This window comes from Electrona antarctica (assembly GCF_951216825.1).
Source record: "Electrona antarctica genome assembly, chromosome: 1".
Classification (NCBI taxonomy): Eukaryota; Metazoa; Chordata; class Actinopteri; order Myctophiformes; family Myctophidae; genus Electrona; species Electrona antarctica.
Window position 1 is genome coordinate 29,560,181 of NC_136806.1, and position 15,870 is coordinate 29,576,050.

At 43.1% G+C, this 15,870-nt stretch overlaps 1 protein-coding gene across 1 annotated transcript; it reads left to right on the plus strand.

Moving 5' to 3' along the window:
• Positions 1 to 8,634: 8,634 nt before the first annotated feature.
• LOC306919993 (deoxyribonuclease TATDN1-like) lies at positions 8,635 to 9,540 on the plus strand (the record flags this gene model as incomplete). The annotated part of the gene is made up of 1 exon (XM_079496579.1): positions 8,635 to 9,540. The coding sequence occupies one exon, from the start codon at positions 8,635 to 8,637 to the stop codon at positions 9,538 to 9,540; it is 906 nt and encodes a 301-aa protein (XP_079352705.1).
• Between the last annotated feature and the right edge of the window lie 6,330 nt (positions 9,541 to 15,870).

Genomic DNA, 15,870 nt, shown 5'->3' on the forward strand with positions numbered 1-15,870 from the left:
GGATTACCAGCCAAGGTGCCTGGACCACTGAGCCATGGCCCAGGCCGGTAAATGATAAGTTAGTAAAGAATTACAATACATCCTGTTGAAATCTAGTGACACTGTTTTACAATCGAACCAAAAAGTTTGAGGGCCGTCTCTGATACCGGAGATTACAGTTTTTCACCATTGTCAACACGTTTTTCAAAACAATAACAGCTTTCTCAAAACTGCACACACACAAAATGCTAAACCCTGACTCCTGTGCAAGGTGACTCTTTGCCATCAAATCTCTTAACAAGTTGCGTGCGGGAGAAGGATTTCTACGTGGTTCAAATCTCAAACATCACGTGCGGGAAAGGGATTTCTACGTTTACCGCATGTTTTTATTGATTACTTTCAATCGTCTTTCTACACACCCGGGCACTTTATCAACTAGCATTGGATGATAGTGCAACACTCCGATCACGTGATCCAAAAAAAAAAGAAAAAAATGCCTCTCCCCCTCCCTTCCTGAAAACAGCACGAGAGGCAGCCCCAGCCCCCGTATTGTCACGTAAAGGCTGCTCGCGCTCGGAGACTCTCATGCAACTCGGGGCAAAAGAATGGCTTCATAACCAAGCCAATCGTGTCGCTGCAGTCTTCTGTTTCTCTTTGTTTCAGGGAGGGGAGGGCTCTCTCCTCTCATGTGACTTTCAACGGAGGGGTTGTGTGTGTAATCTGATCCGAGTGTGACTTCAGTGTCTCTCCGTCAGATTTCTCTCCTTTTTTCTTCATATTCAAACAAAAAACGCACGGATTGTATCGCCTGTGCTTGTGTTGTTTGGCAGTAATACTAACCGCCTCAAAACAGTCGTTCCACCTCGGAGGGAACTCACAGCGCGAGCACGGCTTTCCGAGTTTTTATGTCAGACAGCGTCTGACATAAAACCGCTTCTAATTAGGCTTTCTGTTCACGAAGAGTACGCTACTACAAAAGAAGGTGTTACATAAAGGTGCATATCTCCAGAATGGAAGATGGTAAAATCACAATTTTTGTTTTTTTTAGAGTGGACAAGTTACGCTTTCTTTTGAGGTATGCTGTGTGATTCTCGCTATAAGAGAACATTTACTGTGGGCCTCAGACAAGGTCCTTCGTTCAATGCATCACCTTTAGCACAGGCGGAATAGCTCTGCTCAAAATGGCCAGCATTCAAATTGTTAACTGTTCTCAAAATGGAAGTAGAAAAGCAATGGCAAGGCAGGAGGTCACACTGCCTATGGCACTTTCTGAACTTTCTTCTGTATGCAAAATAGGCCTTCTGCTTACATAACAAATGCCCCTGCTTAGCTATCTTTTAGAAGATGAACAAGCTGGCTAAATAGCTTAATGTACAAGGGCCATATTATACCACAAGCTCCTTGGGATGTGTTGTGATTGGCCAGTAGTCACTTGAGTGGCAGCGAACAACACATTTATGGCAACACTGTGTTTTACTGTTACTTTCTAAAGTGATTCTCAACTTTTAAATGTCATGATTATCACTCAGCTCAGTTACACGTTAACCAGTTTAGAAGACATGCTTTGGTCTTTTGGTCGTAATTTCTAATACTAGACCGGTGCCCGGCTGTAGAGAACCAAGTCAGTAACGATGGAAGTTGGAGATCCATGTCACACCCGGCATACCTGTGTCAGACTACCCGTTCCACCGATCTGTCTGTGTGATCAATTGGCAATAAAGGGCGAGGTTGTGCATCATTGTGGTGGTGTGAAAACGTGTGTGTCAAATGCATGCCCCACCCAGTTATGTGTGTGTCCTTTTTATGAGTTCTTTGTCAGGCATGCCAAATGAGGCTTTTGTGCTGCATGGGGTCTGTCCATATCAATTTGGAGGGTCTTTTGTGAGAATGTTTGAGAGAGGGTCCAGGCCCAGTGTCCCACCCAGCTACATTTGTTACAACAGCATAATCACTTTATCAATTTATACGTTGGCTATTCATAATGAGAATCTGATCGCTATCAGTTATTATTTTTTTGCAGGATGATAATTATGATTGCACATACTCTTATGGGCTGGGGGTGACACCTGTCACCGGGGAGCATTGTCGGAAGGAGTAGGATGAAGGTTTTACATCCTCCTGGTGGGGGCTCCTCACTGGCAGATGAGCCAGTATAGGATATAACAGCAGTGACAACACAAATGTGTGTGGGGACTGGGGAGGAATTAATTGGCATAAATACATCGAAGAGACAGGGGGGGGTAAAATAATTGGCTACTCTAAATTTAAAGTAAAACAATGGTTAGAACAATCTTGAAAAATATTGAGATTTGTTTTATTTTAAACACAAATTCTCTCTTCTGGGTCCCTGGCACAACACATTTCAGTTGGTGATTCCATGGCCAAATGTGTCTCAATTCGGGGTCCTTGACACAAAACAAAGCTTGAGAACCTCTGTTACAGAATTCACAACAGCAGCTGGATGTCCCACCTATTTATAAGTGTTTGACTTCCAGTGAAAGTGACTTAGTCCATATATAACTCTACCTGATGTATGGCTGCCATTAGCCACAGGCCGGTAAATGATAAGTTAGTAAAGAATTACAATACATCCTGTTGAAATCTAGTGACACTGTTTTACAATCGAACCAAAAGGTTTGAGGGCCGTCTCTGATACCGGAGTACTGCGTGGATAGGTACTTATACACAACCCAGGGTATGAGCCTGGGTCCTGTGGTAAACGGCGTGCAGTACTCGCTTCAAGCCAGCCCTCCCCTGTGGCTGGTATGGCTCCGTCTCTACGTCTCGTCTCGTCTCCAAATGGCCACGGTCAAGTTCACAACTCACACTTGACAATCAGGGGTGTAACTGGTTTGTATTTCTGTTGTCTCTGTACCTCATCTCAGCCACCCGTTCCTCGTCTCGTCTCGTCTCGTTCCCGCACTCTCCCACTGAGCGCTGCTTCCACACCACCTCTCTCTCTGACAGCTCTCTCCTTTTGCCTGATACCTGTCCATTCAAACGTCCCCCAAAGTCATCAGAGTAGCCGGTGCATATCAGTTAGTTAGGGGGATGTTCAAGAGCACAAACAGCACACAACACATTTCCATCACCGGACATCATAATCATATATACATTTTCCAATGGAAATAAGGAACATTATAAGAAACAAAAAATAAAGAAAAACAGCCTCCTGACACCCGTCACATGTGCAACAACTGAACATTGTGTATAACAACAAGGTGATGTGTAATTGACATCAGAGTGTAAAGAAGGAAAGTCAGAGTCTAATGCAGATAAGGGAATGTGATGTTTTGCAAATTGTGTCGAGCGATTAGGTACATGAAGTGAAAGTTGTGTGCAAATTGTGCCAAATTTTGGTTTTTTGTGTGTTAACAATCGTGAAAAACTGTAAAGTAATTTCAGAGAGCCCTTGAAGTAGAAAAGCAATGGCAAGGCAGGAGGTCACACTGCCTATGGCACTTTCTGAACCTTCTTCTGTATGCAAAATAGGCCTTCTGCTTACATAACAAATGCCCCTGCTTAGCTATCTTTTAGAAGATGAACAAGCTGGCTAAAGAGCTTAATGTACAAGGTCCATATTATACCACAAGCTCCTTGGGATGTGTTGTGATTGGCCAGTAGTCACTTGAGTGGCAGCGAACAACACATTTATGGCAACACTGTGTTTTACTGTTACTTTCTAAAGTGATTCTCAACTTTTAAATGTCATGATTATCACTCAGCTCAGTTACACGTTAACCAGTTTAGAAGACATGCTTTGGTCTGATGTGGTAAGTCATTTGGTCGTAATTTCTAATACTAGACCGGTGCCCGGCTGTAGAGAACCAAGTCAGTAACGATGGAAGTTGGAGATCCATGTCACACCCGGCATACCTGTGGCAGATGAGCCAGTAGGATATAACAGCAGTGACAACACAAATGTGTGTGGGGACTGGGGAGGAATTAATTGGCATAAATACATCAAAGAGACAGGGGGGGGTAAAATAATTGGCTACTCTAAATTTAAAGTAAAACAATGGTTAGAACAATCTTGAAAAATATTGAGATTTGTTTTTATTTTAAACCCAAATTTCTCTTCTGGGTCCCTGGCACAACACATTTCAGTTGGTGATTCCATGGCCAAATGTGTCTCAATATGGGGTCCTTGACACAAAACAAAGCTTGAGAACCTCTGTTACAGAATTCACAACAGCAGCTGGATGTCCCACCTATTTATAAGTGTTTGACTTCCAGTGAAAGTGACTTAGTCCATATATAACTCTACCTGATGTATGGCTGCCATTAGCCACATGCTTTCAAACAGATGTTTAGAGCTTTTCCCCTAGCATCTCTCTCTCTCTCTCTCTCTCTCTCCCCCTACTTTTTGGGGGTTTTTTTACCCCTCGCTGATTTATGTTTTTATTTTTATTAGCTTCATTTTTTAAATATTATTTAACCTCTTGAACTGGGATCCACTTTCAGAGCCGCTGTTTTAACTAACACAGGGTGAAAGTAGGCAAAAACGGGCATTAATGCCAAATTATTTTTTCCCGGTTAATTCCCTGATTACGGGATGTTAACGGACATCTGTGGACATTTACCGAAGATTTGTGGACATTTGTGGACATCTACATGGAATCTACTCCCCATGCTCAACAAAGACACAGCATGGGGTCTGATCCTTGCACATTGACCCTTTGTTTAAAGAAGGGCAGGGGGAGCACCCCCCCCCCCTCCCCCTACCCAGCCATGCACAGCCATGCACAGCCAATGAATTTCCTTCTCCGTTTGGCCATTCAGGTTATCATGCTTTTGACTTTGAAATCTTAACTGCCAGCCAGCCGGATGAAAATCAGTTGACTCAGACTGACTTGAATGAAGGTAAGCTAAGCTTCTAGCCTAGATCATGTATTTCTAAATTGTTAGGATACAATATTGTGCTTGTTTTGTTTGTTTGTTTTTCCAAAGTAACTGATTATATAACTTGCATTTATCAATTACATGTCTGAGTTGTCTGATTATTGCTCTGTACATGTATTAAGTTTATTTAAGCCCTTCTAGAAATCAACTATGCTTCTTCTCTTCAACAGTTTGTTCTTCACATCATTTTGCATTTATGACGGGTTCCAGAGGTTTTAACAGGTAAGTTAGCAGACAAGGAACACACACACACACACACACACACACACACACACACACACACACACACACACACACACACACACACACACACACACACACACACACACACACACACACACACACACACACACACAGCACCAACCTGTTGGAGGTCAGTGGGGGAGGTTTTCATGTGAGTTAAGAGACAATGGTATGCCAGGAAATGCTACTTCTAACTCCTCTTCTAACTTCTCCTCAACAGTATCAACTCTCTCCCCGACATAGATGGTGTCATTATAACAGGTAAGAAAATATATTGACTCCTGTGTATTTAATTCATAAAGGCATTGAGGGGAGGGGAATTTCCGGTGATAAGATTAGACTTTTGAATTGTGTTTGTTTAAACAACTAAATAAATCCTAATGTTTGTGTGTATTCCTTCACAGGAAATGCTTTTCCTGGAATCAAACTAATATGCTTATATCTTCTGCTCAACAGCATAGGAGCAGGTCGTCATGCATTGCTTCGGCCAACATAAACATTATAACAGGTAAGAAAATATATATAGACTTTAGTTTTTTCCCCATTAATGCTCTAGCTGTGTATTCAATTCATCAAGGCATTCCGGTGATAAGCGTAGACTTAGTATTGAGCGGTTTTGAATAGACATTGGATTGTGTTTGTTTGTTTAGATAAACTAAATAAATCCTAATATGTTTCCTTTTTTTTTTTTTTTTTTTTTTTTTTAGCCTGCTTGCAGGACTTTCTGAGTCTTTGAAAAGAAGCCATCGTCTGGACCGTCTGGGGGCCACCCTGGACCACCCCCACACACACACACACACACACACACACACACACACACACACACACACACACACACACTCACACACATACTCACACACAAAATGGTGCATTTATATAGTGCCTTTATCCAAGGCCCTTTACAGAGATTGTGCATTACATTCACATTACATTCTTGTAGATCAGCTTTTTTTTTTTACCATTTATGTACAACTTATAAAGTTGCTTTTTTGTATTTTTAAAACATTTTAAAGTGCTTGTACAAGCTCAGGTTATATATAAGTTTTCACCCAAGGGCTGTTCATTTATATTGTTTATTTTGTATTCAGTGTTTTCTGCTTTAGTTCAATAAACTTAATTTCATGACATCTGCCCATTTTCTACATGAGTGTATATGGGGGGGGGGGGGGGGGATTCAGTGTATGGCGGGGGGGGGGGGGGGGGGGGGGGGGATCAGTAGCTATGAACCACCACCCCCAGTGGGGGTACAGGCTGGTAAACAACCGTAATCACCCGTAAATTTACTGGATTTACATGGCCTCTACATGTAGTATATCTGCCCGTAATCCTTGTTTTTTGCGCAGTGTAAGCCAGGGGTCTTCAACGTGTTTCAGCTCAAGGACCCCCTAGCTGAGAGAGAGATGAAGCAGGGACCCCCACTACATATTGTGATGCATAACATTGTGTTGCAGATTCAACATTATCATATAGATTGCATAGATATGTTCATAGAGTTGTTTGTGGGAACACCTATTGAGTGGCAAAACAACTACTTTCTGTCCTACATCCAAACAGAAAATGGCTGATTGATTCTGTCCAACTGATTGGTTGAATGAAACAACATTATAAACTCACTTCCACTCAATGTGCCATACCCTCTATACCCTGCTCTTAGCCCCCCCCCCCCCCCCCCCCCCCTACACCATTATATCTATGCCTCGCAGTGCTTGTAGATCTGCTATTTCCGGCTAATGTTCTAATAGGGATGCTAGGGTTCAAGTGGTTAATGTAAAAATATCTCTCTCTCTCTCTATCTCTCTCTCTCTCTCGCACACATACACGCACACGCACACACACACACACACATGCACACACACACACACACATGCACATGCACGCGTGCGTTGGAGCAGCTGTTTCTTAGCAACGCTGGGAGCCTGTAGATCTGGGCCGAGGTTCCTTCATCTCCGTGCCTCAAGTTTCTGCCAACCCCATGCCAATTAGCAGGTCGTCATGGCGATGCCAATTAGCGGTCATCATGGCGATGCCACAGGGATGATATTTACTGTGGGGTAATAGTGATACCAATTCGGGGCCACCGTATCTGAAGGGCCGGAAGAAGTGTGAATTTTGATAAAAAACTTCGGACGTTGTTTAAAAGTCATTTTATTTTTGCGTTATTTTATTTTAAATAAATTGGATATCTATAACTGTCATTGTATACCATCTGGCTATCTATTTGACAGGCTGTCTGTCAATCTAGCTCAATTAAAAAACAGTTTGGGATGTTCACAAAAGCCTGCGTAGACAATAAAATTGAAGAATGAAAGAACACTGAAGATTGTGGTCTGGTCTCAAAGGTAAAAAAAAAAGTGATTTTTATCAAATGCGGGTCCATGGTATGATGCATATCGCTGTTGTCGGGCAGAAACCTCTTATCTCCGTATTATAAATGTTGGTGTTTTTTGTGTGTAAATTAACGCCTCACAATACAGCGTCAGACAAAAGCATCAAAAGTAGCAGATCCACAAGCTCGAAATGCGGCTCATGATACTTTTGTCACTTTTTTATTTTAATTCTGGAAAGTAACATACCAGTTTTGGACATATGAACTCTCCACACGACACAAACAATATTAAACTGGTGGTCCTTGAAATTAAACAAAGGTTCAGAATGACCACCATGGGAAAGAGGTCATTGCACCTTGTTATTTGTTTGACTTTACCCACAAGGCCTCCAACACAAGCACCGCGGAATGATAATGACGGAATGATTGTATGCTTTTTCTTTTTTTTCTTTTCTTTTTTTCTGCATTGGAAACATTACTTAATAATCACTTTAAAAGATGCTTGGGGTCATTTTAACGTCTACTCTGGCTTTCGTGTTTCTTCAATTACCTTTATAATCTTAATTTAATTTTATCTTCCATTTCAGATCTTTACTCTTGCAGGGATCTAGGAGAGGCCCTGGGAGTATGCATATCCGGTCTAGTCGGCATGTGTTTTGTGGATTTGGAGAAGCCATATGACCGGGTCCCCTGGGAAGCTCTATGGGAGGTGCTATGGGAATATGGGGACTTTGTTGAGGGCCATCCAATCTCTGTAGGGCCACTGTGAGAGCTGTGTCCGTGTGCTCGGTAGTAAATTGGATTATTTTCCGGGGGGTTGGCCCCTGCCAGGGCTGCGCCTTTCACCTATCCTGCTTGTGGGACATCTGAGATGAAGATCAACATCTCAAAATCTCCACATTCATTGTTGCACACACGTCTGCAATTTGTACTGTTCCGAATATGGTTCCCCCTGTTGTCCAAATATGGACATAATATACGAACATGACAAGAATCACATGAAAGGAACAGTTGTTAAATACCAATCAAGGATGGCAAGTATGTCTGTACAAACGGTCTTCTCTCCGAGCAACTGGTACTGATGTCATTGCACTAGGACAAGCATCCCCTCCAGAAGCAACGGGACCATTCAGTTGGATGTAGAGGACAGACAAAGTCCACAGAACTTTGCTCAATCCAAAAACATGGCTCGGCACAAATTCATCGACATCGGTGTGAACCTCACAGATCCCGTGTTCAGAGGACTGCACCGAGGGAAGCAGAAACATCAGGACGATTTCGAGCAGGTCGGCGAAAGGGCGGTCGGCGTCGGCGTCCGGCAGTTGGTGATCACCGGAGGGAGCCTGGAAGACAGCAGGGAGGCCCTAAAGTTGGCGGAGACCAGGGCCGGCTTCTACAGCACGGTGGGTTGCCATCCGACACGCTGCGGTGAGTTTGAACGGAACGGACCCGAGCATTACCTCTCCGGACTGAGAGAACTGGTGGCGGCAAACAAAGGGAAGGTGGTGGCCATAGGGGAATGTGGCCTTGATTTTGACCGGTTGGAATTCTGCCCAAAGGAAACCCAGCTCCGCTGCTTTGAGATGCAGTTCGAGCTAGCCGAAGAGACCCGGCTGCCCATGTTCCTCCACTGCAGGAACGCTCACCGGGAGTTCCTCGACATTGTTAAGAGGAACCGGGACCGGTGCGTCGGAGGAGTGGTGCACTCATTCGACGGCAGCATGGAGGAGGCGGCCGCGCTCGTAGAGCTGGATCTCTATGTGGGCATAAATGGCTGCTCCCTGAGGACTGAGGCAAACATCCAAGCCATGAGGACCATCCCCACAGAGAGGCTGATGCTCGAAACGGATGCTCCATGGTGCGGCATTAAAGACACACACGTGGGCTCCAAATACGTCACCTCAACGTTTCCCACGAAGAAGAAATGGGAGGCCGGCCATTGTCTCAAAGGCAGGAACGAGCCCTGTCACATAATTCAAGTTGCGGAAGTGATGGCGGCGGCCAGGGGTGAGGATCTGCAGGAGATGGCCAGCACTATCTATGACAACACTGTCAAGGTCTTCTTCAGCTCAAACCTGATTGAAGACTGATTGAAGAAATCGCTGTTAAGCTGCGTTCAGACTTGGATGGTTAGAGCGGCGCGATTACATACAAAGTCAATGCAAAGACGATAGTTGCGCGAACGGGACCGGCGCGACCTGGCGCAACACAAACGGGACGAACCGAGGCGAATATACATATTCAAGTCTGAACGCACCTTTAGATCAATGATTCCCAACCTGTGTGCCCACCGGTCGACCATGTGGGTATTGCAAGTGGGCCACCACCCACAAATTCATACAGACTAAATCAATGAAATAAATACATAATTAATTGCAGAAACTATTTGATATGTTTTCTTTAACAAGGACATGTTGAACCTGGGCTCCCCCAGAGTTACTGTCAAAGTGTCCTTGAGCATGACTCTGAACCCCTAATTGCTCCCGATGTGCAGGTTGGTGCCCCGCATGGTTTCCTCCGCCATCGGTGTGTGGATGTGTGTGTGTGAATGGGTGAACTGAATATAATGCGAAGCGCCTTGGAAAAAGGCGCTATATAAATGTACAAATTACCATTTACCATTCTTTATGTGTCACAGTAGCTTTCCCTCCCTGTGACCAGCTGATGCCCGTTGACGCTTGTTAATGCATCAATGAAGGCAATTATGTTTTGGCACTGTCAAATAGGTTTACGTCTCTTCTAAGATAGCATCAAAGCCAAAGCTTGTTTATTTGAGGGCCGCTAGCCCCTCCTATATACAGCTTTTGTCCCCACAAAATGTCTGCAACACAAACATTAAATACCATTGACAATGAAGGGAAAATGTACGCCATCTTGTCCCCACACATATTTGCCATCGACAATTAAAGGATAAATTAGGTCAAATGTCCACCAAATATGATGTAAGTTTGTGGCAACAGGCATTCAAGAGCGTGCCTCACTTAGCACAGGTGTGATTTTTTTTTCATGTTAACCTATAGCTAGTTCTAAACAAGAAAGCATGTTTTCTTTAAAAGTATGCTATACTGCAATGAATGTAGTTCGATTTCACATGTAGTGAAAATGTGGTACATGAGATTAATAGCTGGGGGGGTAATTAACATCACAAAAAAAGAATCACACCCGTGTGAAGTGAGGGGCGCTCTTAAAGTAGACACTATGTCTATTTGCTCAGACACTTGACGTAAAATTCTCCATTGTCAATGGGAATTTAATGTTTGTGTAGGACAAAGTTTGTGGACAGACATAAAAGCTGAAAATGTGGAAATGTTATTGTGATATGAAAAAGAGAGGGAACCCGCACACTCATATGCTCCAAAAGATACATTTATTGACGACGTTTCGAGCCAAGGCTCTTCATCTGGTCAAACTCAGAGTTTGCGGGTTCCCTCTCTTTTTCACATGTCATTTTTCGAACCCAGCACCTCCACAAAGGGATGTGCGTATTTTACTATAGTTTCTGAAATGTTATTGTGAACCTTATGTTGTGATTAGAATTAATAGAGTTGATTAAATTGTTACATGCCTAACTGCTGTTAATTGCTGTTGCCTCTCCGGCAACAGCAATGATGCTGCCGCTCCATCTCGGTCCGTTCGGCACTGCCGGTATACTGCCGGTAACTGTTTGATTGATTGATTGAATACTTTATTGGCAGAAATGTAATCAGTACAGGGTACAGTCAAACAGAAATGTAATCAGTACAGGGTACAGTCAAACAGAAATGTAATCAGTACAGGGTACAGTCAAACAGAAATGTAATCAGTACAGGGTACAGTCAAGGGTCAGGTATGCAGGCACAGAGGGCATAGAGGGCAAAGCTGCATTTACAATTTTACATGTCAGTGCCACTTTCAATTGTTGTCTCCACCAGGCCGAAGGCATGGGGAGAGAGTGTGTTTTGCACTCCGTCCGTCCGTCCGTGTGTCCGTGTGTCCGTCCGTCCGTCCGTCTGTCTGTGACCAGCTAATCTCTGGCACCGTTAACCCGGTCGATGCCAAATTTTGCACACACACTCCCTGGATGCCAACGATGAACCTCTGCCCCAAACGGCCTGTTATAGCGCCACCAGGAGGCCGCTTTGTGCAAAGGTTTTTGGACAGTACAACTACAGATTTTGTCCAAACAACACGCAGTCTCTCTAGAGTCATTCAATGAAACGGGTCTTTCAGATTTCTCAGACTCCATCCTGATTGGCTAAGATTGGCTTCCAAGATTGGCGCTATAACTGGCCGAAAAGTGTTTTTACCTCTAACTGCACGGATCTGTGGATAACTTTGTATGCCAACTCCCTAGAGGCCAAGGAAAAACCTTTTCCTGGAATTTTTCACATCTGCTCTTTATAGCGCCACCAGGAGGCCGACATATGTAAAACACATTTTCTAATATTACTCCTTCAGATTTTATCCACATTTCACGCAAAGCGGTACACATGCTCTCCATAGTCATGTGATCAAGACGGGTTTGTTTGATTTATCATAATCCACCCTCATTGGCTACGATTGGCTTCTAAACCTTTCAGGAGTAGCCCGCTTTGTACCCGTTTGGTACAAATCGCCACAACTACTCAACGCAGCGTCCGATTGTGGTGAAACTGTGCATGCGTATTCCCACTAGGCTTTGGAAGAAATGCCACTTGACAGTTTTCAAATCAGCCTCATGGTGGCGCTACAACAGGCCACGCCACGTGTCTCACACACACACACACACACACACACACACACACACACACACACACACACACACACACACACGTTTATATTGCTCCTAAACATTTTGCCAAACATCACACTCACACTCCTATCCTCCTGGTAGAGACCTGTGCCCAGAAGGGCACTTTTTCTAGTTTAACTCTGTTTTCTACCCGGAGCCACCCTAGACTATCTATGGGTTGCAAAAAGATGCGTGTGTGTGTATGTGTGTGTGTGTGTGTGTGTGTGTGTGTGTGTGTGTGTGTGTGTGTGTGTGTGTGTGTGTGTGTGTGTGTGTGTGTGTGTGTGAGAAAGAGAGCGAGAGCCTAGCTGCCTAAATCTGATAAATGCTCCCATTAGTGGTGTTTAATTTTTGTGAAGTAAATGAACGCAGTTGAGTGTGTCGCCCCTCTGTCTTCAGAGCAAAGCTGATGGGAAATTAGCTGTGGGGGAGTTATCAGAGAAAGAGAGAGAGAGAGAGAGAGAGGAGAGAGAGAGAGAGAGAGAGAGAGAGAGAGAGAGAGAGAGAGAGAGAGAGAGAGAGAGAGAAAAGAGAGAGAGAGAGAGAGAGAGAGAGAGAGGAAAAGGAAAAGGTGAGAGAATAGGCACATTATTATTATTATTACTTGCGCAAGCAGAGTGTGCAAGTACTGTAATCGGCTGCGTATGTCGGTGGTGTCCGTCGGCCAATCAGGGACCAAGTATGTACAGGTATGTATGTCGGTGTTGTCCACCGGCCAATTCATTTTTGAGTGGTGTAAACCACTCCTACAACTGGCTTTGTTGTGCAGAAAAAATTAGCATGGTTGCTATGTTCACCCTGTTCACCCGGGGTGATTTTTGAGTGGTGTAACAACTGGCTTTGTTAGTGCAGAAAAAATGAGCATGGTTGCTATGTTCACCCTGTTCACCCGGGTGTGATTTCATTATGTCAGAGCTGATTTCATTACGTCAGAGCTGATCAGGCTATATAATACCTTACACCACTCAGTTCACACGGGTGTGATTTTCATAGACGTTTCAGAAAGTATTTATTTAAAGACCTTTAAAGCTTCAGACAAAGTCAACTCGGATTATGACAAATCATGACAATAAACACATTTATTTGGGCCGAACAAATAATTAGAAGAAAAAAGGGCAGGGTACAACACTGTTGTTTTTCTTCTTGTTGTTTTTCTTCATCAGGGATTCTATGGAGACTCTGAATGCCTCACAATGGACATTTTTACCCGGAGACAACACAAGGAAAATATCTCATTGGTTAAAAAAACAACAACCGCCAGGCAAGTGCAGGGCTAGCAGAGATATGGCCCACCATTGTAAACCACTATAAAGGACCATTTGTATCTATAGTACCTCACTGTCTATGTGCCAGCACTGTGCCATAGTAGGCCTACTTGTTAGCTTGTAGATCTATTATTTTTAAGCATGGGCCATTGCGCAAAGTTATGATGTACTTGCAGGTCTGTGTTTCTCCACACGTGGCTCAAACAGAGTAGAGTAGAGTTTATTTATTTTGGTCATTAAAAACAGATTAATACAGTGCCTGCTTTGTGTTTTTTTTTTTGCAAAAATAAATTTTGACCAAAAAGGTGTAGGCTGAAGCCGAAGCTTATTGTGCCTACCCTTCTAACAAATAAATGGCTTTCATAGGTAAAATAATACAACAAAGCAAACAACAGAAACAAAACAAAAAACAAAACAAGAAAACAAAAACAAAAAACAAACAAACACAACATAAAACAAAAAACAAAGCAAAAACAAGAACAAAGACAGACAGGAAAAAACTGTTAACAGGAACAAGACAAAAAATAACAAAAACAACAAAAAACTAAAAAACTAAACAAAACAAGAAAACAAAACAAAACAAAACATCATATCAACGTATATGTATCTATTGTTTTTGATCTATACAATTTTTTAAATTTATTTATTGTACTACAATTTTTTTGTTCGTCATCCAGTCCATTCCACAGCTTGACCCCTCTGACCGATATGCACCTCTCTTTGGTGTTTATTCTAGCATTTGTTTGTTTGAATATGGCAGTGCCCCTTAGGTTGTAGCGGCTCTCTCTAGGCCAGAACAGCTCTTGGATACAGCTCGGGAGCAGGTGATTGTGTGCCTTGTACATTGTTATTGCGGTATTTAGATCTACTATATCTTGGAGTTTTAAGGTGTTTAGTTGATTGAATAATGGGTTGGTTGGTGCGTAATAATCAGATTGGGTGACAATTCTTATGGCTTTTTTTTTAAGTAGAAAGATTGGCTGGATAGTTGTTTTGTAGTTGTTCCCCCATACCTCCACACAACAATTAAGCCATGCACACATGCATAATTTCACCCTTGAAGTAGGCCGGAGAGCATGGGCTAATCACTTTCAACCACGGTCTAACTGACATCTAAAACCAAATGTATACTTATCATTGTCATATGACGGGGTTGCGCACCAAAAATAGTCTAATCTACAAGCTCACAACACATTGAGCGTTTGAGCTTGTTTGGGCTGTTTTAAACGTGTTTATTTCTGCTGTTTGGTTGATTTTTGACTCCTCCTGTATAGGACAGGGATGTTTTTAACCTTATTTTAGAAAGGGCTCACATCCTTGTGACAATACATCGTTTGAATTGTATTATGTATTGTTCCAATAGAACAACTACAATTTTAATAAAACGAATGTAGTCATATAATATTTAATGTAATATTACTCTTGATACAAAGTAATAAGTAATATATTCATTTTTAAAAGAGTAATACGCACTAAGTTTAATACTTTCCTAAGTAATATTGCCCAACACAACCCGTGCAGGCCTGAAAATGGGCACTCCTCTTTCCTCCTCTCCTGTACCGGTTTCCTAGCCTGGCTAATAAGCCAGACCGAATCAGCCGTTGGCAAAAAAAAAATTGCCTGCCGGCGGATTGCGGTCTGGAGAGGCTCAATTGTACGCCCATTTCCTACACCAGAGAACTGGTGTGGCCAATCGGGACACGGTATGCAATATGGGCGGGCTTTGGTACAGTGACGTTCAATGCTTGAGACCTTTGACTGACAGTAGCTCTGACCAATTGCGTCAAAGAGAAAATGTTTGAACCCGACCCCCGGGAAACAAGATCCATACACAGCATCTCCAGACTCAAATACCACACGACAGTGTGATTTGAGTCTGGCTTATTGGCCAGGCTACCGGTTTCCAACGTCCACTGGTTTACCACATGTACTGTAACACAGTGGTTCCCAAAGTGGGGTCCGGGGACCCCCAGGGGTCCTTGAGGGAGTTCCAGGGAGTCCCCAGCTAAATGATTGTTTGGAACCAAATGGTCCCTTATGGGTCCGTAACTCTGATAGTGTACAAATGGAACAAATGTTTTTTGTACACTCTCAGAGTTAAATTAACGTTGATTTTACAATATAAATTGTCCCAGAGATAGAAATGCCATTAAATGGGGGTCTGTAGACTAATTCATGTCAAACTGGGGGGTCCTTGAAATTAAAATGGTTGAGAATCACTGCTAGAGCCGTACAAATCTCCTCTTATGGGGGTCCCTGGTGTATATTTTCATTTGGGGGTCCGCAGGCTAATAAGTGTCAATTGGTGGTCCTTGGCATGAAAAGGTTTGGGAACCACTGCTGTAACATATACTGTACATTTACTCGCAGGGTTGTAACTCTTGTTCCGTTTGGTTTTTCCTAAG